The following is a 26,733-nucleotide window of genomic DNA, read 5'->3' as shown; positions in this document are numbered from 1 at the left end:
ACTTACATTTCAGACGATACATATTAAGATTAAGTTTTCTGTAATGAATAAAATCTACAGATGAAAAATAGATTAATTTTTTATAAAATAATTTATTCTTATATACTTTTATAAGAAAATACAAACAGGTACAGAAAGGGGTGAATGAAAATATAAACGGGTGCGTGAAAATACAAATGGGTGCGTCAAAATGTGAAGGGGTGTGTGAAAATACAAACGAACAAGTGAAAATACAAACGGGTGCGTAAAATATAAAATGGGTGTGAGAATTATAAAAGGGGTGCGTCAAAATAATGAACACAAAACGGGTGCGTAAAAATGTGAATGGGTGTGTGAAAATATAAATGGGTGTGTGAAAATGTAAAGGGGTGTGTGAAAATACAAAACGGGTGCTTAATATTACAAACGGATGCGTGAAAATGTGAAAAGGTGTGTAAAATATAAAAGGAGTGCGAGAATTATAAAAAGGATGCAGGAAATATAAAAGGGGTACGGGAGAAACAAAATGGGTGCGGGGGGCGGGGGATCTCCCACACCCCCTTATAATTATAAAAGGGGTGTGGGAGATATGTTTCCCGCATCCCTTTATAATATATATTAATATATATTATAACTCTCACACCCTTTTTATAATTTCCCCACATCCTTTTTATAATTCTCACACTCCTTTTATATTTTACGTACATGTTTATATTTTCACGCACCCGTTTGTTTTTTTATACATCCGTTTTGTGTTTATTATTTTCACGCACCTTTTTATAATTCCTGCACCCCTTTTTATAATTGTCGCACCCTTTTTATATTTTAGGCACTCGTTTGTATTTTCACGCACCCATTTATATTTTCACGCATCCTTTTACATTTTCACGCACCCCTTTCTAGATTCCCTCACCCTTTTCCAAATTTCTACACCCATTCTCGCACCTGCGCCCCTTTCCAAATTCTCGCACCCACTCCCACACCTTTTTCCAAATTCCCGCACCCATTCCCTTCCCGCACCCCTTTCCAAATTTCTGCATCCGCTCCCCTTCTCATACCCCTTTCTAGATTCTTGCACCACTTTCCAAATTTTCACACCCATTCTCACACCCGCACCCCTTTCCAGATTTCTACACCACTTTCTAAATTTTTGCACCCATTCTCGCACCAACACCCCTTTCTAAATTCTTGCACCCCTTTCCAGATTTTTGCACCCTTTCCCCTTTCCAAATTCCCGCACCCTTTCACGCAACCTGTTTGAGAAGAAAACGTACCATTTTTGAGAAAACACACCGTTTTGAGAAAAATATACCGTTTTCGATATATCCATTATTTTTTATATATAACAATTAATTATTTTATAAAAAATTAATCTAGTTTTCAATCTATAGATTTTATTCATTACAGATAACTTAATCTTAATGCGTATCGTGAAATGTAAGCAATTAATCGACGAAATGCTATGGTAAACGTTGAGAAATTAAATAAGGGGTATTTTTGGAATGAAAAATATAATTTCTTAAAAAGGTAAAAAGTAAGAATTACTGTCGAAAAACGTTTACGCGGGAAAGCAATTGCCTATTTTAATTAGTATCCCTGTTATAGGGGTGGTAATTGTTTTAGATCCTCAATTTAAAATAAAGTTGTTATAGAATCTCACTAAGATTGTGTGGTTCTTTGTTTTGGACCAATTACTTATTAAAAAGTCAATAAACTTCAAACAACATTTAAATTACTTCTTAGAGATAATATAACCCATTTTGGAGAGTCTATAGGCCAAAGCAAAAGATTTAGAGCCTACATTAATCACATTGTTCACTTGTTCGGAGGTTAGACATGAATAGGCTTCCTAGATTGGAATTGTAATACCCTCAGGTACATTTCAGGGGCATTTATGTCTTTTGATCCTATTTCGAGATATTTCTAGTTGTAAATATATATGTTCACATGTATGTGTGTGTTTTTATATATATATATCTATATAAATATATAGATATACATAAAGAAATTAAAAAAAAAAAAAAAGAAAAAGAAAAAGAGATAAAGATTATATAAAGAAAGAGAAAAGTCAAAAAGGCAACTTTTACCCTTTTTCCATCATCTTCTCCATCTCATCTAGCAGTCAGCCCTCTTCATGCCATTTTCTTTTGTTTTGTGAAGATAAAGAAAGGAATTGAAGGAGTTTTGGAAGACAAATAAGAAAAGAAAACAAAGAAGCACTTTGGAAGCCATAGAAACCAAAAGATCTCCTTCCTTTCCCTTTATCTATGTTTATGTGCATGTTATGTTAATATGTTAGTGTGTTTTGGTATAAAGAAAGCAAAACAAAAAGGAGGAAGCCAACTTGCAAAGATTTGGCTTGAAATAAGATAAGTGGTATCATTCTTGATATGTTGCATGTTTTAGGCTTTTGGTTCCTTGGATCTATGTTATAAATGATGATTTTGAAGTTGAGAAATGTTGTTTTGACATTTGGGATATCTATGTGTGTGATTTTGTTCATGGAAAAAAGTTACATAATATTTACAGTTTTACCACTGATTTCGTCCAATGTTTTAGCTGTCTTACTTGATGAATCATGAGTGCTATTATAGCTTGTTGGAAAGCTCTTTGAATCCTATTTCCAATTATATATAGCTTGTATGAATTAGAGATCATTTGGACTGTTAAATATTATATGAACCAAAACGACTGTTTTACCAAATAAACAGGGGGAGTTTTTGCCATTGAGTTCATCTCACATTTTGACTACTTTATCTGATGAATCATGAGTACTATTATAGCTTGTTAGAAAGCTCTTTGAATCCTCTTTCCAATGATATATAGCTTGTATGAATTAGAGATCATTTGGACTGTTAAATATTGTATGAACCAAAAGGACTATTTTACCAAATAAACAAGGGAGAGGTTTTTTGCCACTAATTTCATCTCACATTTTGACTGTCTTATCTAATGAATTATGAGTGCTATTATAGCTTTTTGGAAAGCTCTTTGAATCCTCTTTTCAAGGATATATAGCTTGTATGAATTAGAGACCGTTTGTGTTGTTAAATTATATGAAAAAAAAGGTTGTCTTACCAAATGAATAGTTCCATAAACAGTATTTCATAGTTTTTGGAAAACAAGAAAAAGATAAAAAGGAAAGGAAGAAAGAAAGAAAGGAAAGGAAAGGAAAGGAAAGAAATGAGAGAAAAAGAAAAGCAAGAAAAGGAATTTGGCGCTCAAGATTCAGGGGTCATCTCAAGAATATGGTCTGGTGAGTTATGAATATATTTAGATGGAAGCAAGATTAGTAAGATGTAAGACACTCATGCATGCTATGAACTATGAGGGGGCACTTTACACTACACTGCCCGCAGTAGGGCGCGTTCATAGTAGGACATAATCTACAGTAGGGTCCGCTCGCAGTAGAGCATGCTCGTAGTAGAGCTCAATTCAAATTCAGAAATGGTGTAGTAAGAGAAAGGAAGAGAACTCGAGCTTAGAAAAGTGTCAAATCTCTATAGTCAGCTTCTAAAAAAAATATTAAATAGACACCAGATAGAATAAAATGTCCTAAATAGTAAAAAATGAACTAGATTATCCCCTTAATTTCTTATAGAGGTTATGATGGGGGGTTGAGTCCCGAGAGTGAGTTAGAACAAGAAATGAGATAGTTTACTTAATCTTTTCCCCTTACTAAGTGTTCTTATCTCTCACTTCCTTTTCTTTCATGATTGTAGGTACAGGTGATCGTGGTAGCTGCGAAGCAAGGTTAGGTTAGCGAAGATAGATCCAACTAGAGCAGGTTATCTCTGGTTTATATTACATGCATATATTCGTATGTTATAATTGACTTTTGAACTTTTTGAGATGATTGTACAAGTGTATAGGATTACTCCATGTTTTCAGATGCTTCAAGATAATTTTTTATATGAGTATATACATCTTTTGTTTGCTTCTAGATTTTTAGTTTTCTTAGAATAATTTCTAAACACTTTTAGTGATACGCTCATTTTAAAGTATTTCAAAGAAAAAAATAAACGCTCCGGATATTAATTCGTAACATTTTTTTTTTGTGGGTAGTACTTCTGGGGGGAGATGTTACAAATTGGTATCAGAGCATGATTTTGGGAACCCAAAAGATGTTTTCTAAAACAAAATGGAGTAATCCAAAGTAACACAGAGATGGAATACCTTCTAGCCACGCTGACCGCCCTCGCAGCCGATCACTGTAAGTTAAGTTTTCACTTATACTTGCTAAGTTTTATGAAACTGATGTGTTTATTTTCAGGACCTATGAGTCAAATACCAGTAAATCCCTCTCAGAGGAGCCAGAGTGAAGGAGCAGCCCCCCAGGTACCCTAAGGGGCACTCAGTGCACATTATGTGTAAGAGATCTTCAGAGAGATGATAAGAGAGCATAGAGGTGCTCCTATGTAGGGAAGTGAGACGACGCATACACCGCTAACCCAAGGACACAATATAAAGAAGGTTACTTTAGCATCTTTAGCAGCCCCAATGAGGACTCAGTTGCATCCTATTTTCAACCTCCCTAGTATGCATCAGCCTCAAAATTTTGATGGTGCAAAGGACCCAATAGTTGCTGAAGAGTGGTTAGAATTAGTAGAGAGTGAAATAACCCTGTTTGACATGACAAACCAAGAGATAGTAAGATATGCCACCTATTTTTTCAAGTCAAGGGCAAGAATATGATGGAACTTAGTCAAAGAGATGGTCAATGTCTCAGAGATGACATGGTCCGAGTTTAGGCACCGATTTGAGGTAGAGTATAGGGGCGTCGATGTTACTTGTATTAGGGCCAAGAGTTTATTAATCTAGTGCAGAGGATAGATTCTATAAAAGAATATTCCGCGAAGTTTAATCAGTTATCCCAGCGAGATAGCTAGTACAGAGATAGGGCATAAACAGAAGTTTGTGTAAGGACTAGATCCAAAGATAGCTCGAGATGTTATGACAATGGCGCAACCACCTAGGACTTATGCAGAGGCCCTCGATAGAGCTTTAAGGGTAGAGGTTTTTATGAGGAGAAGGTTTGGTCATACCACAGGGCAAAAGGTTACACCCCCTGCTACCATGCCAGTTCCTTCAATAAGTAGTGGTTTAGTTTCAGCACAGGGAAGCCCTCCTCCAGACTGAGACAGGAAGGGTAAATGACCTCTCCAATTCAGAGGCATGAAAAAGAACTGGAATAGTGGAAAGAAACAAAGAGGACTTGAGATACTGGCTTGCCAGAAATGTAGAAAACAACATAGAGGAGAGTGTTTGACAGGCCAGACAGTTTGTTTCAGATGTCGTCAGTCTGGACATATTACTTGTTTTTGTACAGCTGCCCTAGTGAGAGTAGAGTAGCAACAGCCTATAAGAGGGGTCATAGTCAGAGTTTATACGATCACCTAGGGCCTAGCAGAAGCTAACCCATCAGTAATCACGAGTCATATTTTCTATCTTGATACTCTTATTTATGTTTTAGTTGATTGTGGGGGTACTCATTGTTTTGTAGCCAAGAGTTTGCTTGAGAGGCTAAAGGTACAACCCGTTAGAATAATCCAGAGGATTATGATCGAGTTACCTGATGGGGGGTCAGTCATTAGTGAGATGATGCTACTAGGATAGAGTATTATGATTCAGGGTCGACAGTTAATGGTGAACCTGATTGTGTTAGAAATATCAGATTTTGACATGATTTTAGGGATAGACTTTTTAGGGAGATACGGAACTGAGATTAATTGTAAAAAGAAGAAAGTGAGATTTAACCTAGACTCTGGAGATCAATTCAAGTTCGATGAGGGTCATATCTGAAGTTTGATGATCAGTATATTGAAAGCTAGTAAAAAATTGAAAATGAGGTGTACAGAATATTTGGCTCATGTAGTGAGCAAGGTTAAGTCAGACCCAACTATTGATGAGACGCCAGTGGTACGTGAGTTTCCAGATATGTTTCCAAGTGAGATATCGGGATTAGCTCCTGAGCGAGAGGTTGAGTTTAGTATAAAGTTGGCACCTGACATAACACCTATTTCAAGAGCACCCTATCGAATGGCCCCTGCTGAGTTACAAAAATTGAAGAAGCAACTTCAAGAGTTATTAGATTATGGTTTTATCAGACCGAGTCATTCTCCTTAGAGAGCTCACATCCTATTTGTGAAAAAGAAAAACGGGTCTATGAGGATGTACATCGATTATAGAGAGCTAAATAAAGTCACAGTTAAGAACAAGTACTTGTTACCTAGGATTGATGACTTATTTGATCAGTTGAAGGGATCTGTGGTCTTCTCCAAGATAGATTTAAGATCTGGTTATCACTAGGTGAGAGTGGCAAAGAAGGATATACCCAAGACAGCTTTCCGAATAAGGTATGGTCACTTTGAGTTTGTAGTGATACCGTTCGGATTAACAAATGCCCCTACAGTATTTATAGATTTGATGAACAGGGTATTCCATGACTGCCTGGATAAATTTATTATGGTATTCATTGATGATATCTTGGTGTATTCTTGCAGTCAAGAAGAGCATGAGCAGCACTTAAGGTTTACCCTCCAGAGGTTGAGAAAGAAACAATTACATGCCAAATTCTCGAAATGTGAATTTTGGCTAGATAGAGTTACCTTTTGGGGGTATGTGATTTCAATAGAGGGTATATCCGTGGATCCTAGTAAGATTGAGGCAATAGTTAAATGGCAAAGACCAAAGACAGTCAAGAAGATTCATAGTTTCCTAGGTTTGGTAGGGTATTACCAAAGGTTTATGGAGGGATTTGCCAGATTAGCTAGACCTCTTATAACCCTCACAAAGAAAGCAACGTCATTTCAGTGGTCAGATGCTTGTGAGGTAAGCTTCTAAGAATTGAAAAGAAGATTGACTACTGCTCCGGTGTTAGCACTTCCAATTGTAAAGAAATTTGAAAGATAAATTTGAGCATCAAATTCAATAATACTCTCAATAGCTCTGTAATTTGGTACAACTCTGTAATGTTCAAAATCTTTTCCTAATTAAGATAATGTGGAAGAGAAAATATTCTCCACCTTTTATTTTTTTAATAATATACTTTTGTAGTAGCAATATTAGGATTTGTCATTATAGCAATTTATATTGATGACATGAATTTAATTGGAATTCCTGCAGAGCTCTCAAAAATTGTTGAATCTCTGAAAAAAGAATTTGAGATGAAGGATTTGAGAAAAACAAAATATTATCTTGGGTTGCAGATCAAGCATAATTCAAATAGAATACTTATTCATCAATCAACGTATATAAAAAAATTATTAAAACCTTTTAATATGAATAAGGATTATCCTTTGAGCACTTCAATAGTTTTTCGGTCTCTCGATTTGAAAAATGACTTATTTTGTCCTAAAGCAAAAAAAATGAAAAGATACTTGGTCTTGAAATAACGTATCTTAATGTTATTGGAACTCTGTTATATTTAACCTAATATACAAGACCAAATATATTCTTCGCAGTCAATTTATTAGCTCGATTTAGCACTGTACTAACCCGTCGCCACTAAAACAGAATCAAACATATACTTTGTTACCTATGTGAGACTAGAGATTAGAAATTATTCTATTATGTCAAATCTCTTAAAAATCCTAATTTGGTTGGATATGCAGATACTAATTATCTTTCTAACCCTCATAAAGTCCGCTCATAGATAGGATATGTTTTTATTTATAATGAAATAGTGATATCTTGACGCTCCACCAAACAAACTTTGGTTGTAATGTCTTTAAATCATTTAAAGATTTTAGCTCTCTGTGAAGCCAAACGAGAATACATATGGTTACAGTCTATTATCTATCATATTCGAAATACATGCACTCATCCTTCTATAACAGATACTCTTTTCATATTATATGAGACAATACAACATGTATTGCCCAAATTAAAGGCGGACAAATTAAAAGAGACAAAACTAAACATATATCACCGATGTTTTTTTACATTCATAAACTCCAGCAAAGCAAAAAAATTGATATCAAACAAATACAATCTAGTGTGAATCTTGCAGATTTGTTCACTAAGACGTTACCGACATCAACATGTGAAAAATTAGTATATAACATTGGTATGCGGCAACTTAATAAGCAACCAAATTAATTTCATTACAATTAGGGAGAGCATTCATCAGAAGAAGCACTCATCAAGAGGAGCAAATTTTTTAAGTTTATCACATATTAAATAAAATGTGCATTATACTCTTTTTTTCTTCACTAGGTTTTCTTAGTAAGGTTTTAATGAGACAATTTTAGCATATCTAACCTTACTTAATAAAATATTAAATAATTATATTTCTTTACTTTGGTTTTTATTCTAGTAAATTTTTTTTAACATAATTAATATAATTATCTGTAAATGATAAAAATCTAAAAGGGAGTGTTATGTATGGTGAATCTTTTCACCATGGGAGAGACTTTGGCCAAAAAGTTAAATGCCTTGCAAAATTAGCTTTGGAAAATGGCCATTTTCTTGATTGGAGGGGTGGCAATAATTTGTATATATCCCCCCCTCCTCTCTTCATTTGTAATAGATATATGCATATATTGATTTCGTCTGCAGCCTTTCATCTCTCCTTTATCTTTTTTTCAATTCTTTTTTCAGTTATATAAAATTTATAACATAATATTTTTTGTTTACAGATATTGTCTTAATCTAAGTTTTTAAAGATATTTTTTAGAGTGAGTTTAATTTTATTGAAACCTTATAATATGATCTAGTTATAACAAAAGGGCATGAAAAGTTCCTATGGGAAGTATGTGAGATGCAGTAAATTTTTGAGGTTTTAATAAATTAAGAAGAAATAGTTCTAGAGGTTTATAAATATTGTCTTAATCTATGTTTTTAAAGATTTTATTTAGAGTGAGTTTAGTTTTATTGATATGTATTTAATATAAAATCTCAAGTGAAAAAAACTCATTAAGCAAGAATCTAAAAGGCTAACCATGCAGACCCATATATCTAAAAGGCTATATACGGACGTATACTCCTTGCAATCACGATTGTGCATCTCAATCTCTAACTAGCGACATTTAACGTTGGCTAATGTCCATTATCTATACATTCAACTCTTCATGGTTGTGCACTCTGCTTACCGTTGTGCATTCCCTTGCACCATGTGCAGGCAGACACCTCATAATGTACCATACATGACCTTTTTATATAATGTTTACTGGTGTACACCTATATATGGGATATACGTCTTCTTCCTAGGGCGTGCATGACTATGGACCTCTGTGTGTATGTTTGTGCACCGTCGTCTGATCCTATTATTCTAGCGTTTTCGATGAATCAAAACATGGTCTCTATTCCTTAATGCATTTAAATTAAATCTCTAAGCCTCAGAATCAAGATTTCAGTCATATTATATTATTAACACACATCCTCAGTATAGATCTCTTAATATTTGAAACTCATATCATAAGAAACATGCTTTCTCTAGTTACACATATTTATTTATTAATGATTCCTTTAGGCATACCATTGTAATACGACAACCATGATTCAAACATCAACCACAGAACATCCAAATTACCTTAATAAGCTAAACTAATAGGAAAACGAAAGCCATCACCATACTTGTCTTTTGCCGTCAAGCAAGTCACGTGGCCACAGATGCCTATCGGCAGTGTTGATTCTCTCTACTCAACTTTGCTCTGAAATATGAGAAGTAACAAATAACTTTAACCCTTTGCACCATCTCTTTTTATTTTGGCCAAAGTACACTACTCACGACCGTGCAGCCTCCATGCAGAGTCTATGTACAAGTGATTTAATGGCCAAGATCATGCCCTGCAATTATCAGAAACATGTTTATCCAAAATTCAAATGTCATGGACAATCGTACATTTTCTCATGCACAAGCGTACATTGCAGCCAAATAGTATTGTTCATTATTTATTGGATGTATGGGCATACATCTCCACCATACACAGTTGTAAATCCTTCAAAACTCAAACATTTTATGCGCCATGTGTGAAATGACCATTCTACCATTCTCAAATCATGAATGAGCATGCACTCCTATTGTACACAACCATACAAGACCTCTTACACTTATTAAATATGCACAATTCAAATCTAAAATAAGAAATAACAAAAATACCCTTAATGCATTCTTATGGGTGTGACAATTAATTGCTCCAAAGCCATGAAGCAGACATAACTCTAGACTGTTAAAGGAGTACCAAAAGAGAGAGTTTTGTAAACATTCTTGTAAAGTTGACTTTATAGTAGATTCGCATTCTATGCACTATACTTGTTCCTATGTTTAGTATGCCTTACAATTCATATTTGGAGACTTCTTAAAGGAACCAAGAGGATAGTATGATGAAGTATAAGCTGGAGTTGGTGAGACAGGTACAGTCACTATTGATGGTGGTGTATATGATGAAGTTGTATTTACAACAGATGGTGTACCATACTCAGTGTAACAGCAGTAAATGAATTCCTATTCATTTGAGGGCCTCCTTCACTTATAGGTCATGGGTAGCACTGAGGAACTATGGTATGAGTGTTATAACTAGTACTTAATTGATGGTAACACAATAGTGCAATGTGGAATGTCTTTCCACAAACTTGGCAATTGACTTTGCCCCTAACAGAACCTCTTCATCTATTACTGTCATCTAGATTAGACTGACTAGGATAATGTGTCGCATTTAAGTTTCCATAGTTTTGAGCAGGTGTATAGAAATGAGGAAGAGCACTAACACCACATCTATTAGGTTGAACATAAACAAGTGACTGAGGGCTCTCAAAATGTATGAGATTTAAGTTTAACATTGTCATTTTTTAGGACACGTTTCTACTGACCAGAAGGCTTCAAAGGATTCACCCAAATGCTTAGAGAAAAGGGTTGGGATCAAAACCAACAAAATTAAAGGTAAAATCCATTGGCTCGCCTAATTTTTGTTGAGGTTTCATAAGCTAGTTGTATTCACAGATCCACCATGAAACTTTAATGCGACTACATAATTGAGAGTCTGATAAGCCTTTTTGAATCCTCAACTCATGCTTTTGTAGTAAAAATTTATCTTTTTGAAGTTTTGTAGACACATGTTTGGATTCTATTTTTGCAGTCAAACAAGCTACTATTGCATCATATTAATTTAGGTCCTAGTCCATCAAACACATAGTTAATAAACTCTTACCAGCTATAATTTGAATCTGGAAACTCTCCTATAAATAGTCCATCATCACACCCCAACTTTCTCCACTCAAACCTCAACGGCAATGGCAACGCTCATAATCCTCCTACCTGCCTTCACACTCCTCCTCCTGGTGGCCAACGCCTCCGTTTCCCTCTCAACTGTGGAGGTTGGAGAAGAAAACTCAAGCCGTGGACAGACATCCCAACAACAGTTTGAGCAGTAGCAACGATTCAGGCACTGTCAAATGTACGTGCAACAGGAGATCAAAGGCAGCCAAGGAGGACGCTGTAACCAGAGACAAGATTGCTTCAAACAATGCTGAAAGGAGTTGCAGGAAGTCGACAGAAGCTGCAGGTGCCAGAATTTGGAGCAAATGGTGAGGCAGCAGCAGCAACAGGGGCAGTTTATGGGTGAGGAGGTAGAGGAAGTTTATGAGACTGCCAGTGAATTGCCTCGCATGTGCAACATTTCACCCATGCAAGGCTGTCAATTTCGTTCACCCTATCAGATTCAGGGCGATGAGAGGAAGATTAAAATATGCATGAAGTAGTTGTAGAAGAAGAAATAAAGTTCAGTGCTCTGGCATTTTATCTGGAGATTAACAGGTGAATAAATCAGATGTATTCAGCACATTATCGTGTGTGAATGAGTTGAGGCAGTGTAATCGAGTTTGTATATTAATAAAAGTTCTGGTTTATCTTTATATTATCAAGACTCAAAACCCCATGCATCATCTTCTAATGCCAATTCAAAGCAAACTTTGAGCTCAAATAGCACATTCACTGTATTTCTATTTTCATATCAACATCTCTTGTTCTTGTTGAATTTCCAGCTGCTTTCCTCGAGTATTAAGTTCAACAAAATCTCCCCACATGATCACAGCATTAAATGGGATTAAACTAAGCTGAAAATAAAAATCGTGTTTTCAAGCACCATGTCTCATGCTAAGATGGCCGAGCCGGTCGAAGGCGCCAGATCAAGGTTCTGATCCGAAAGGGCGTGGGGTCCCACTCTCAACAATTACGATATTTATTTCACCCTTCATTCAATTTCTTTCGAAAACCTTCTCCTAACTATGTATATAGGTATTTTGTCTCTCTCAATATGCGTGTATGTACGTGTGTGTGTGTATATATATATATATATATATATATATATATATATATATATATATATATATATATATATATATATATATATATATATATATATATATATATATATATATATATATATATATATATTTATATATTTATATATTTATTTATTTATTTATTTATTTATTTCACCCTTCATTCAATTTCTTTCGAAAGCCTTCTCCTAACTATATATATAGGTATTTTGTCTCTCTCAATATGTGTGTATGTGTGTGTATATATATATATATATATATATATATATATGCACACATTTTTTGGCAGGATTTTGTGGTTTTTAATTAATTGATTGGCTTTTTTTTTTTTAATTTGATGAAACGCGGGGCTCAATAGATGCAGTTTTGAGCTTTCTTTGATAGGCTTTAGGGATTCATTTATAGAACTTGTGTGGCTAAAAGGATAGTGTTTTTTTTTTTAATGTTGATTTTTTTTTTCCGCATTTTTTGTTTATAAAAACTTGAGTGGGTTATGTTTTGTTGAGGCTTGATTTATACATTATTAGAAAGAAAAAAAATTTGTTATTTGGGCTTGTTTAAAGTTTGAATTTTTCCTTTTTTTTTTTTTTGGAAATTTTTTGACACTAAAATTATGCGTAACAACTTTAAGTATATAAATAAATATATATTTAATATGTATCATCATATGATTGAGTGATTTTAAATTAAAGATAAAGTAATATCTAATTACGTAATAACATACATAAATATATATCTATTTGTGTATTTTAAATAGTACATATAGTATTACTTATTTTTCCAACCCTTTGATAAAAAGGAAGCTTACTTTTTCATATATATAACAAGTGGATTCTATTGGGTCATGTTTGAAAGAATAAAACTATTAGTATAATTAAATTATATAAATTTATTTTTACAAACTTAAATGGTAGCATTTGATTAAATAATATGATTGTTTTTTAATTTTATTTCAAAATTACAAAATTAGATGCTAATACCTTAACTTATATAGATAAATTCATATAATTTATTTGTATATGTAGGATTATTTATGTTGAGATGTCTTTGTTAACTTTTTTAATTATCTAGGTTGGTTCATTTGATTTTTCTCCCTTTTGTTGCTGTATTGAACAGGTTGTGTCAGTGGTTTTTAGTGATAGCATCTACTGATTTTAGCTACGAATTATTGTTGATGGCTTGTGATTTTTGCCTATGTGTTTGGGGATGGCCGCACAATTTTAGAATAAGTGTGGGGTTTTACTTCATCATGTGATGATCTGATGATAAAAAATGTTGTATGCTCATGTTTGAATGGTTTTACCTTAGTTTGCTACTAGCTTATATATCTAATTTGAAGTTAATACTATACCTATCAAAGAACGAGAGGTGGCACAGAAAGTTATTAACTAAGTTCCCTTTGTTATTGAAGAAACCCTTGATTTATAGGTCAAGATATAAGAAAGATCAATAACAACTAAAGTTGAAAACTTGAAGGTCAACCTACTAAGCTAGTGCCTAGTAGGATATTCTAGAACGAAATTAAAAATAATATTTTGAGATAAAATTAAAATTATTCTAAAATTGAATTTTTGTTGTAGTAGCAAGAATTTTGTTTCATATTGTTTTCATTTATTAAAGATTATATAGACAATCCTGTGCAAATATCTTATCTAGGTTTTATTATGATTCTATTAGATTAATATAACATTTGATGCTACATGCTAACATGCGTTTGCATAAGCCATGTAGATCCAAATCTTATAATTGAATTATTTGATTGGAAAAAGTGTGGAGTTAATGAAATTAAAGAATAATTGTAGTACAAAGACCTATGAGTCGTGTCGGATTGTATTCAATGCAAACCGTCATGCCCACAAGCCATGTTGGACCATAGCCTGCCAAATTGTTGGTCGTGTCGACCTATAACATAATAAGACTTGGGACATGATTTAAGACCCCTAAGAATGTGTTTCTAACCCTTTGTGGATTAATGAATTTGAGTTCGAGCTCTTCCCTATTCCATCAAGTCGAGCTTTAGTTAAGTGGTACTTTGTTCAACTCTTTTTTACTCCTATATAGACACAACAGTAGCCCATGTCGAGTTGGGCCAAACTTGCTTCAATGCAACTCTTCGTGTTTACGAGTTGTGTTAGGCCAATGCTTGCATAGTGGCGAGCTTTGTAGGTCAGGTCGACCCACACTGAGGCCTACGACACGACCCATTCTTTAGGAGGTCGTGTCATGCTAGAGCTTTAACGGGTTGACCCGTTAAATAAATAATAAAATATTTTTTTTCATTTTAATAATTATATAAAATGAAATAAAAATCATTTTCAACTTACTAAAATTGAAAACAGCATCGTAAAAATTTTATTGATAATCTCTTGTTTGTGACAAAGAAATACCGTGATTACATAATAGGAAAAATTGAAAGATAATACAAATCAATTCATTTATATTATTACATAATATAAAAATATAAGTTCAATTTATGAGTCATCTTTAACGTCTAAATTTTTGAATTCTTCAAATATATCTTCTGCAACCTAATTTTATAATTTGAAATTCGTTATCACCCAATTTTCATACACATGATTATCTCGACCATGTTAAATTGTAAGTTCAATTGCTTATCGTTTAATATACATCTACTTGCACTAAAAGCTAATTTTGATGCTACAGTAAACACCAATGACATTAGTAGATCATATGTCATGGCAGAAAGCAAAAAATAAGTGTCTTGATGTGTTTTCCACTATGTGAAAACATAGAATTTATCACCATATTGATTCATAATTTCAAGATAGTGGTCAATATTAATATAATTATAAAACTCACCATAATTTGAACTCTAACTTACATGTTGTTTACATTTGCACAAGATTGACCATATATGTAAAGTCTATATGCTTGAACCAACTAAACTTTCCTCCAATTCGAGAGTATATGACGTCCTTTCATATTTATGTTCATAAATATTATACATTTCAAATAAAAAATCTTGAATATCTTCTATTCTATTAGTGTTTGTTTGTAACAAATTTTCATTTATAAAATTTAAATAGTTTTGTACTCCTTAGCCCTAAGATCTAAATCGGTGGTTGTAGCAAAAACTACCAGTACACATTTCTAATATTTTTAAATTTATTTTCCATTTGTCTAAAAATTTCTTGAAAAACATTATGATACATATATTCTTTAAAAAAAATCATTAATATCTACCATACTATATAAAATTAAACATGTGGTAAGAAATACATACCTGAGCTCTAATTAATGGAAGTCTTCAGGGGCTCTAACATGTTCATTAAAGCATTGGCAATGTTCCAATCATATTCAATTAAAAAAAGTGAGTTATCATAATCTTTTGGTTAGGTATTGAAAAAACATATTATAGCTACTTCATACTCTCCACATGTTTTAACATAAGATTTCTTGAATTCCACCTAGTTTTAACTTCAACTTTTAATTTCTTTCTTTTTAGCCTCATTTGTTTACACCAATTATGATATATTTATGTGCATGATAGGGATAGTGAAATGTAAGCGATGACATGTATAACTAATGTTATTTGATCTTTCACTAAGCTTAAACCCTTTTAAGCTATTAAATTCATTGAATGACATATACATCTAATATGAAATAATTAAAAATACAATCATTATTTTTATATTTATAAAAAAATATTAGATAATACTTGATAAATTGTAACACCATTGCCTATGTGTTTAGGGATACTTAGGCAATTTTAGAATAAGTTTGGGGTTTTACTTCATCATGTGATGAACTAATGATAAAAAATGTTGTATGCTCATGTTTGAATGTTTCTATCTTAGTTTGCTACTAGCTTATATTTGGTTTGAAGCTAATGCTACAACTACCAAAGAACGAGAGGTGGAACAAAAAGCCATTAAGGGAGCTCCCTTTGTCATTGAAAAAACCCTTGTCTCATAGGTCAAGATACTGAAAAGATTAATAACAACTGAAGTTGAAAACTTGAAGGTAAACCTACTAAGTTTGTGTCTGGTGAGATGTTTTGGGATGAAATCTTAATATTGTCTCTAAAAATAATATTTTGAGACAAAATTAAAATTTTCTCTAAATTGAATATTTGTTATAGTGGTAAGAATTTTATTTCATATTGCTTTTATTTATTAAAGGTTATATAGACAATCCTGTGTGAATATCTTATCTATGTTTTATTATGATTCTATTGGATTAATATGACATTTGATGTTGCATGCTAACATGTGTGTGCATAAGCCATGTAGATCCAAATCTTATAATTGAATTATTTGCCTAGAAAAAGTGCGGAATTAATGAAATTAAAGAATAATTGTAGTATAGACACCTATGAGTCATGTCGGGTCATATTCGATGCAAACAGTTGTGCCCATAAGCCATGTTGGACCATGGCCTACCAAATTATAGGTCTTGTTAACCTGTAACATAGTAAAACCTAAGACATCATCCAAGACCCATTAGAATGTGCTTCTAACCTTATGTGGATTAATGAATTTAAGTTCAAGCTCTTCCCTTGTTCCATGAAGTCAAGCTTTAATTAAGTGGTACTTTGCTTAGCTCTTTTTTACTCCTATATAAACACAACAATAGCCCATGTCAAGTTGGGCCAAGCTTGCTTCAGCGTGGCTCACCGTGTCTAGAGTTGTGTCAGGCCAACACTCATATAGTAGCAAGCCTTGTAAGTCAAGTCAATCCATACTAAGGCTTATGACATGACCCATTCTTTAAGGGGTCGTGTCATGCTAAACCTTTAACAGGTCGGCCCGTTAAATAAATAATAAAATATTTTTATTTTAATAATTATATAAAATGAAATAAAAATCATTTTCAACTTACTAAAACCGAAAACAGTACCTCAAAATTTTTATTGATAATCTTTTATATGTGATGATGGAATATTGTGATTACATGATTGGAAAAATTGAAAGATAATACAAATCAATTCACGTACATTATTACACAATATACAAATAAAAGTTCAATTTATGAGTCATCTTCAATATCTAAATTTTTGAATTCTTCAAATATATCTTTTACAACCCAATTTTGTAATTTGAAGTTTGTTGTCACCTAATCTTTCATACATTTGATCATCTCAACTATGTCAGAGTATAGGTTTGATCGTTCATTATCCAACATGCATCTACTTGCACTAAAAGTTAATTCTGATGCTAAAATAGACACCAGTGGTATTAGTAGATCACATGTCATGACAGAAAACATAAGATAAGTGTCTTGATGTGTTTTTCACTATGCTAAAACATCGAATTTGTCACCATATTGATTCATAATTTCAAGATAATGATCAATATTAATATAATTATAAAACTCACCATAATTTAAACGCTAACTTACATCTTCCTTACCTTTGCACAAAAGTGACCATATACGTAATGTCTATATGTCTGAACCAAAAGTTAGTCAGAAGATACAACATACATGTCATATAGTCTCTTATTTTTTGTTGATAGTAAATGAAATTCGTCATTTCTCCAACGTGCCCTAAATCGCTTAGACCACCTATTGCACTAAAGTCGCTAATCGATCGTGATCTACTGAAGGTAATTTGTTGTTGTCCTTTTATGTCGTGTGGAATCTTTTTATAATATTCATTAATATAACAACAAAGATAATCGGTGTTGCTTGAATTGGTACATGTCAAACAAGAACTACAGTGTTTGCATATTACCCGTCGGATTAATCTACCTTCATTCGTTTATCCTATTTGATTGAAGTGGTCTCACACTATCGATTTTTGTTTTCTTTTTTTTCCCATCGAGATTGACACACCTTCACATGTCAATGCATTAGATGTTTCATCAACAATATCATCACCTCCAAAGTATTCAAATGGATTAAACTCATTTAAGTTTGAATCCATTTGTAATTTTCAATTAAATGAAAAATAATAATTGAAAAAATTGTAACACAAACGAAAACTAAATTGTTATACGTAAACATATATTGATTAAGAATTGAGAGAGTTTGAAAATAAGAGACTGATGAATGAAATTGTTGAGAGATTGTGAGATTGAGAATAAGAACTGAGTTGAGATTGTATGATTTTTGGGAGGGGGAGGAGGTTTATATAGGAAAAAAATTTTAAAAATTAAAACATTTTGGAGTCTAATGGTCGGTTGTTGGCCTGGACTGATAGAAGATGTTCACCACCTGCAGAATGTTATAAAATTTTGAAAAAAAAATTACTTTTTTTGAAACGGTTCGTTACAATAATGGAACATGTTAGGCCAATTCACGAACCTAAACTCTAGGCTGGCAGCACAATCTAGATAACCCGTGGGCCTAGCACAATTTGCTACAATAGCGAGTTGTACTTTGGCAGGCTAGACTAAAAATCAAGGATCTTTGTCAAGTTGCATGTCGACCTAACCCCTTTATCTTGTTTACTCTTATAGCATACGATATCTAGTTTAACTACTCTTAAACATTCAACAACACTATTATTGTGATGTTCAATATAACAAAACTTAAAGTTCAAATTAATATTCTTATATGTATGTAATAATGATTTTTTAATTTTATGATTTAAAAATGAAATAATGGATAAAAGAGTTTTAATTAAAAAAAAATTAGGGATATAAGTAAAATTATATTTGATTAAGTTAGACAATTGTATAAATATAAGATATTGTAAAATGTGCAACTTAGGGGTATTTATCGGAAGAACAATCCAACATTCAATCAATTCAAAGACTTAGTTAAAATTAGAGGCGATCCTTGGTCGGACTAGACTATATTAAAATTGATCTCATGCGATTCATTGAACCCACGTATTAGGTCTGATCAAGGCTTGTCATTTGGTGCCTTCATATTGGGTCATTTTGACAAAAATTCAGGTTTGGAGCATGACTCAAGGTGCTAAGGCTTATGTTTCTGTGGAGCCTTAACGAGTCAATTCACGTATTTTGATGGAGCAATCCATTAAATTATAATTTTTAATGTTTTTTAATTTTTAATTAATATTTAATTATTTTTTATTTTTTATAATTTTTCATAGTTTCAATATATCAGCACCGGATCGATTTGTAGGCCCTATCCTATGGTCTAAGACACAATCTAAGTCCATGCACCAACAGGACTCACATTTTTTGTGTCAAACCAATTCGGGTCACTTCAAATTTTTTCAGTGGGCCCTGACAGGCCTTGGTTGAAATTGAATCCGCCTATGTTGACTATATTAATTAATTAATTACACTTGGATTTAGACCCCTGCATAGTCATTAAGCTTTGATAATGATAATCATTTGTGTCCACAAATTTTTTTATCATGAAAAATTATATATACAATTATTTTTTATTAATTTATTTTTAATTACACAAAATTATTTAATTTTTTTACTATCATAGTAATTTATATAGTTTGTCCTTATAATTTTACTCTTTTTAACTTATATTAAAAGGTGAATTAAAAAGATATTGATTTATATTTAAATTTTTTATATTTTAAAAAAACCATTGTATTCAAGTTTTATTTGGAAGAAATTAATATAATATAAAAAATTAAATGAGCAGTGTTCAATATTATGCGTCGAAACTCAAACAAATAAAATAATAAAATAATAAAAGAAAATATATGAAAAATTGAAATTAAAAAATAATTCATTTGTAGGAATGAGTTTAGTGGCGATATGATTCTAGTTAGAAAAGGAAACTTACTAAAATCTGTTTTTTCTAAATAATTTTTTATTATTAATAATATTATTATTTAAAAAATTATTAAATATAAATTAAAATTATGTTGGCATGTATAAATAATGAAAAATGTTATAAGTATATAATTTTGAAATTTTAATTTAATATTCAAATTATGTGTTAATATATAAAAAAATAATTTTAAATTAAATATAAATTAATACTTAATTATACGATGAAAAATTATTTATATATTTAAACATATTGACAAACAACTAACATTGTCTCTCTTTTTTTATAATAGTATTGAATACATAAATAATAATTATGTTATTATATAATTAAAAAATTAAAATTAAAAATAAAATAAAATATAATTATACGAAGATATATTATTATTTATACTTAAAAATTATATACTTAGTTTTTATTTACCTTTATGCACTGTTTATTTGCTTTCCTTCACACGTGGGATGTTCATTTTCTTCGAGAAAGTATTTTCCAGAAAGTTTAGAGCTTGGCCCTCTTCTTCTTTTTTCTTGTTTTTTTTAACTCTAAATAAAAGAAGAAAAACAGGTTCATCTTTGACTAGGTGGATTGTTGCCCAGTTCATACGTGTAAAACTAGCAGTTTTTAACTTCAATCCAAATTGGTCTGCAGTATCAGTGTCTGGAGTCTACTTTATCGATTTCTGAAAGTGACTTGATGGCCCCCATTATTAATCGCTGGCCTATTTGGGTCCCATGTGCTTGAAAGTTTCTAACTTTGAATTCCAATATCCTTTTTTTTTTGTTTTTTTAAGTTTACTTGATAATAAAGAGAATTTCCATTTTTTTTTTTTTCTTCAATCACAGGTCATTCATGTCACCAAGCATCGTTAAGTCAAATTTATATGCTATTCCATGTTGCTTCATCGATTACTCTTTAAACTGTTGGCTGCTTGGGTAAATTTTTAGATGCTTATATTTTATGATGTCGATTTGGTTTTGGGCCCAAAAGTGAGCATAAGAGTTTTTTATTATTGTCAAGAGGGTATTCTGTGCTGGCTTCTTCAATTTCCAGTGGCTTGAGTGTCTTTTCAGGTGCCAAAGTTGTGAATGTTTGGTTGCCTCTTGAATTGTTTTTTTGTCCATTTTTATTTATTTCAGTGCTCTTTCTTTGATTTTAATCACTGAATTCTTTAAATTTCAATGTCTCAGTCTGTTCTTGCCTAGTTAATATTGAAATGTGTTTCATATCTTTCATTTGCATTGAAGTTGTCATTGCAACAAGTTTATCTTATTATGCTTGCTCCCCACATGTTTATTGCCTGAATGTGCTGATCTGATGCAGAAGTTTTGAGTGTTCAGTGTTGTTTGGTTGCTTTTTAAGCATATTCAAATATGCTTCAACAGGAGTCATTCTTCCTTCATTCACCTTTCCTCCTGTGTATCTCTATTGGGTGGTTGTTGCTATTTAGAGTTGTAGTTTCACAAGTTCCCTTGGGTTCAAAACTTTCCGTTGTGGAAAATGATTTTTGGTTCTCTTCTAACGGTGATTTTGCACTTGGATTCTTCAATTGTTCTGATCAGCCTAACCAGTTTAGTGTTGGGATTCGTTACAATTCCAAATTGATTCCTCCTGCCAAACAAACTGTAGTTTGGGTTGCTGGAGGTGATGCCACTGTTGGTGACCAGTCTTATTTTCAGCTTTCACAAAATGGGGAACTGGTTTTATTTGACTCCTCAAAGGGATTCACTGTATGGACAACCAAAACAAGCCAATTGTGTGTTGCTTCAGCTATCCTTCAAGATGATGGCAATTTTGTTTTGATAAATGAGGGGAAAGATGTGGTTTGGCAAAGCTTTGATACTCCATCGGATACACTTCTTCCCGGGCAGAAATTATCCTTCTTTCGTACACTCAGGCCTGCTACAATAGATCGCCGGTCAAGTTCCTATTGTCTGTACATGAATTCTCTGGGACAATTATTACTAAGATGGGATAGTATTGCTTATTGGCAAAGTGGAAGCCCTTCCCATTTGAATCTCAGTGCTGTTCTCACCTTGAATGGAACCTTTCAACTTATGGATCAAAATTTGCAGCCTGTTTGGTCTGCCTTCGGAGAGGATCATGGTGATTCTGTCAGATTCCGGTTTCTCAGGCTCAATGCAGATGGTAATCTGCGGTTGTATTCATGGGTAGAGGCTTCACAGTCATGGAGATCAGTGTGGCAAGCTGTTGAAAATCAGTGCAATGTCTTTGCAACCTGTGGTGAGCAGGGCATTTGTGTGTTCAATGCATCCGATTCCCCTGACTGTCAATGCCTGTTTAAGTCCACACCTGTTGCCAGCACAAAATGCTTGTTTCCAAATCCACAGGAATGCAATTCTGGTGCTGATTTGGTTGAATATGAGCACATGTTACTTTATGGAATTTTCCCAGCAAATGATTCAATTTTTCAGTCAAGTTTACAGCAATGTAAACTGGCGTGCATTCGCAATCCACAATGTACTGCTGTAACCTTCACAAATAATTCGACTGCACAATGCCGAATGATAGCAACTCAGTACATTAGTGGTTATGCAGACCCCTCAATTAGTTCTGTATCCTTCACTAGGAAGTGTTTGCATTCAGATCCATATGCTGCTAAATTCAATTTCACAATGAAGTCCCCACCAACTTATCGACTCATACAATCTTACAGGCTTTGCATTCCTTGTCTAATTGGGGCAGCTTCAGGCACAGTAGTTGTATTTATTGTCATTCAGTTTGGGGTTGGAATTTTCCTTTACAGAAGAAGAAAGTCCATTAAGAGGAAAGCTGCATTAGCTTTTACAAGCTCTAACTCAAAGGGTTTGGTTATGTTATCCTTCAGTAAAATCAATGAGCTTTCAGCAAACTTCAAGTACCAAATAGGGCCAAAGATGTTCAAAGGCATGCAAGCAAACAACCAGGCAATTGTTATAAAGAAGATGGATGCAACTATAGCAGAGAGAAAGTTTCGAAGTGCAGTGTCGAAGATAGGGAACATTCATCACAAAAACCTCATCAAGCTGGAGGGTTATTGTTGCGAGTTGAGTCACAGATATCTTGTCTATGAATTTGCCAACAATGGTTCTCTAGAAAAATATATACAAGATTCCAAACTGTGTAAGAAACTGAGCTGGAAAAAGAGAGTCAACATATGCTCATCCGTGGCAAGGGCGCTTTGTTATTTGCATACTGAGTGCAGGGAGTTTGTAAGCCATGGGAATCTGAAATGTGAAAATGTAGTGTTGGATGAAGAGTTTGAGGTGAAAGTCACTGAATTTGGCCTTGGTATATTTCATGGTGAAGCATCATTCAATTTTGCCCCGGCAGCAAAAGATGTGGAAGATTTTGGGAAGATGGTGTTGATTCTAGTGAGCGGCAGATGTCAAGAAGTTGAAAATGTTTGTGAGTGGGCTTATAGGCAATGGAGCGAGGGAAATGCAGTTACAATCGTTGATGAAAGAATAGATAGTGAAATTGATCATCAAGAGCTAGAGTGTGTGTTGAGAATTGCATTTTGGTGCCTTCAAACCGATCAACGTTTGAGACCTTCCATGGGTGAGGTGGTGATGGTATTAGATGGCATGTCGAATGTCGAATCTCCTCCTTCACCCTTCGCTTGTGGAAGGTCATTGGACGACGACGATGACTCATCGGAGTCAGCCTTAGAGGACTAGATCCAATTTGAACCTCTAAAATTTAACTTATATGTGATTATGACTAACTATCAATGGTAATGACAGTTTGGCCTCAGTTTCCCTGTACAGTCTTTTCCTTTTTCTTTTTTTCAATCAAATGATGGTTGATAAAACAAGCTTAATCAAATACAAATCAATAAAATAAATCAATAAAATGAAATGAAAATTACAATGAGGTATGGGTTCTAGAAAAGTAGAGGGAAACGATTCTCCAACCTTTAGCTTTTGCTTCAAAGCTTTCACTTGAATCAATAAAGAAACGAAGGTAGGTAGAAGGACTAAGGAGCCATGCAAATAAAGTAGCTCTTCTACTACAGGAAGAAATTAAATATTCTATCCACTGACTTTACATGTTGACATTTCTTCAGGGGCAACTATAAATTAAACAGCAACAGGTTTTAATATATGTTTAAAGAAAGCAATTCACGTGGATCAACAGGTCTATGTGGACTTTGCTTGAGAAGCTCTTCTGACAAAGAATGAAATTTTAATATATAATAATATGAGATTATAAAATTAAAAAAATTATAGGGCAAAAGACTACCCCTTACCTAAATTTTAATATAAAAATAAATATACATCTGTAAAATTTAAAAAATTTAAATATCTACTTATAGATTAACTATTATTAAAATTTTCTTTTAAAAATAAAAGTAAAATCGTCATTTATCATTCTTCATTTCTTTAGTTTAGAAAACTAATAATTTTTTTCAATATTAAGTTTTAAAAAAAATCAATTTTCTCTGTAAGATTTCAAAATCCTCCTTCAATTTTCTGGCGATCGGCTCTAATCGAGTTATTTTCTTCCTTTGCTATTAACAATGGACAATAGCATCTTATTAATGCAATCCGTCGATAACAAAGGTTTTATTTGAATGACCAATCATTCATCGTCCAAATGACGAATCGTTTAATTCATTTTGATGATGATGAAGACTTTGTCTTTGTGATAAAATGATAACAATGAAAATTTGTTAATTTTTAAAATTGAAATAGAAATAATGATATAAATTTTTAAAGTTTAATAATAAAATAACATTTTTATTTTTATTTTTAATAAAAAAATTAATATTAATAAATTTATAAATAAATATTTAAGTTTTTGAATTGTTTCAAAAATATATATGTGATGCTCATCTCTCATCACTCATTTTAGTATAAAAATTATTAAGGGGGATTATGGTAATAATGATTTTACCTTCACAATCGCCCAAACTTTTTTATTTGACAAGACAACTACAAATAGAATCCAAAGCTTTTCAGCTATTACATTATTTTATTATATGCTTGAATTCATAAAAAAATGCATAATCTAAGCTTATCTTGATTATATCATCATTCTTTGTTAATAAAGACGAATAAAAATGAGTTAGATTTAGTGATGGTATTCAGAATTTCCCTTATATTTTAACTAATAATTGAATTTATAATTATTATTATTATAATGAGTAAATTAAGATTTTATAAATATGATAAAAACTCAAATTTAAATTATTTTTATAAAAATTTTAATATTTTATTAATTTTATTAATCTTAAAATCAAACAAGTTAATATTATTCAGGAAGGAAAAAAAAAAAAGTAATTACTTTTTGAAAATAGAACTTTTTAAAAGATGAATAATTAATTAATTAATGGGCATATTATCAATCATGTTACGACTAATGCCATTAACCTATGACTATAATTCACTACTTCATAATTACTTTGTTAATTTGTCCCTTGCTAGACTACTCATTTCATGTATCCAAACTTTGCCTCCACATTCAAATCTAAAATTATTGATGAAGACAAATATAGCAATTCTAGAGAATCGAGTAATGAATTGACTCTCCTTTAAATTCCCAAACCAAATAACAGAGAGAGAGAGAGAGAGACTAATATCTTTTTCCTTTGTGGGTATTTCTAATTTTTTTTTTTTTTTTTTATGCCTGCAAGTGATTTTATGGGTCAATTCAGAAAGCTTGACTTAGGTGCATCAAAGTAATCTCAAACTCTATCGAAATCGCATAATGAGGACCATATATTATTTTTTTATTCTTATCTCATGCCCTAATCAAAACCTTGAAAATAACGACACTCACTAAGTGTTATTTTGGACTTTACGCTTGGATTGGATTCCTTTATATGTAATTTGGCATGGTATAGGATTGATTCTTCTCTAAAAATAAAATTACATAAGGGACCCTTCTTTTGTCACTGAGAAATATGTAAAAATAGTGGCGTGGTCTTAGGTAAGTAAATAATTATTAATAGAATTTTTTAAAGACTATGTCCATTATTATTCTATTAAGTTCTCTAATGTGAATTTGACATAGTAACAATAGTGATTACACTTAAATTTGTAAGACAAGAGAAAAGAATAATTAAATAATTACATAATTAGACATGTCTAGAATCTAATACACTAGATATAGATATTTAAATTATAGTTGTTGATCACGTTATTCGATTAAAATAAGCGATAATTATATTATCTTGTTAATGATAGATAACAAATCTGGAACGTGACTTCGTAAAAGTAGAAGACTAGAATAACATATTGAGAAAATATTAAAAATAATTGAAACAATTTTATTATTTTTATTGGGCTTTTACTCACTCTTTGGGTCAATTTATGTACAAGTAATACATCTAGTTTTTTATCATATAGTTGGTCTCTTCTTCAGTGTTACTCTTATATATTTAATTAAGACAAAGTCTAACAACATAATAATTGCCCCCAAATTTTGAAGCACAAATAAACCTCTAGAAACTCTTCACCTTTTTGCATAGATGAACGACACATGTGAAAGTGGATCTCAATGCCTATAACTTAAATTCGCAATGGAAATTAGACATGAAACTTACAAAAATGAGATCCAAACATGTCTCTCGGATCAAAGGAGATCTTATACATATAATTTGAGTGATTAGAACTTATATATAATTTTGAATTAACTATAACATAACATTCAATAATATAATAATATATTATTTATGTACTCAATTATATACTTAAAATATGTGTACATACATAATCATTTGAATGACTAAGTGGCATACTAATAAAACTATATACATAAACTTTATATATAAATAACGATATATTATTATATAATTAA

At 32.2% G+C, this 26,733-nt stretch overlaps 1 protein-coding gene and 1 pseudogene across 1 annotated transcript; both read left to right on the top strand.

The window, feature by feature from the left end:
• Positions 1 to 11,211: 11,211 nt before the first annotated feature.
• On the top strand, positions 11,212 to 11,679 carry LOC123198091 (annotated as a pseudogene).
• A 9,081-nt stretch (positions 11,680 to 20,760) lies between these two features.
• Positions 20,761 to 23,685, top strand: LOC123197453 (G-type lectin S-receptor-like serine/threonine-protein kinase SD3-1). Its single transcript, XM_044611767.1, has one exon. It carries the CDS (start codon positions 21,303 to 21,305, stop codon positions 23,607 to 23,609), a length of 2,307 nt encoding a protein of 768 aa, XP_044467702.1. The 5' UTR covers positions 20,761 to 21,302; the 3' UTR covers positions 23,610 to 23,685.
• Positions 23,686 to 26,733: the final 3,048 nt, after the last annotated feature.

The sequence above is a fragment of the Mangifera indica genome, chromosome 15 (assembly GCF_011075055.1).
Source record: "Mangifera indica cultivar Alphonso chromosome 15, CATAS_Mindica_2.1, whole genome shotgun sequence".
NCBI lineage: Eukaryota > Viridiplantae > Streptophyta > Magnoliopsida > Sapindales > Anacardiaceae > Mangifera > Mangifera indica.
Note: the sequence above shows the minus strand (reverse complement) of the source record. Positions and strands in the feature narration are given on the sequence as shown.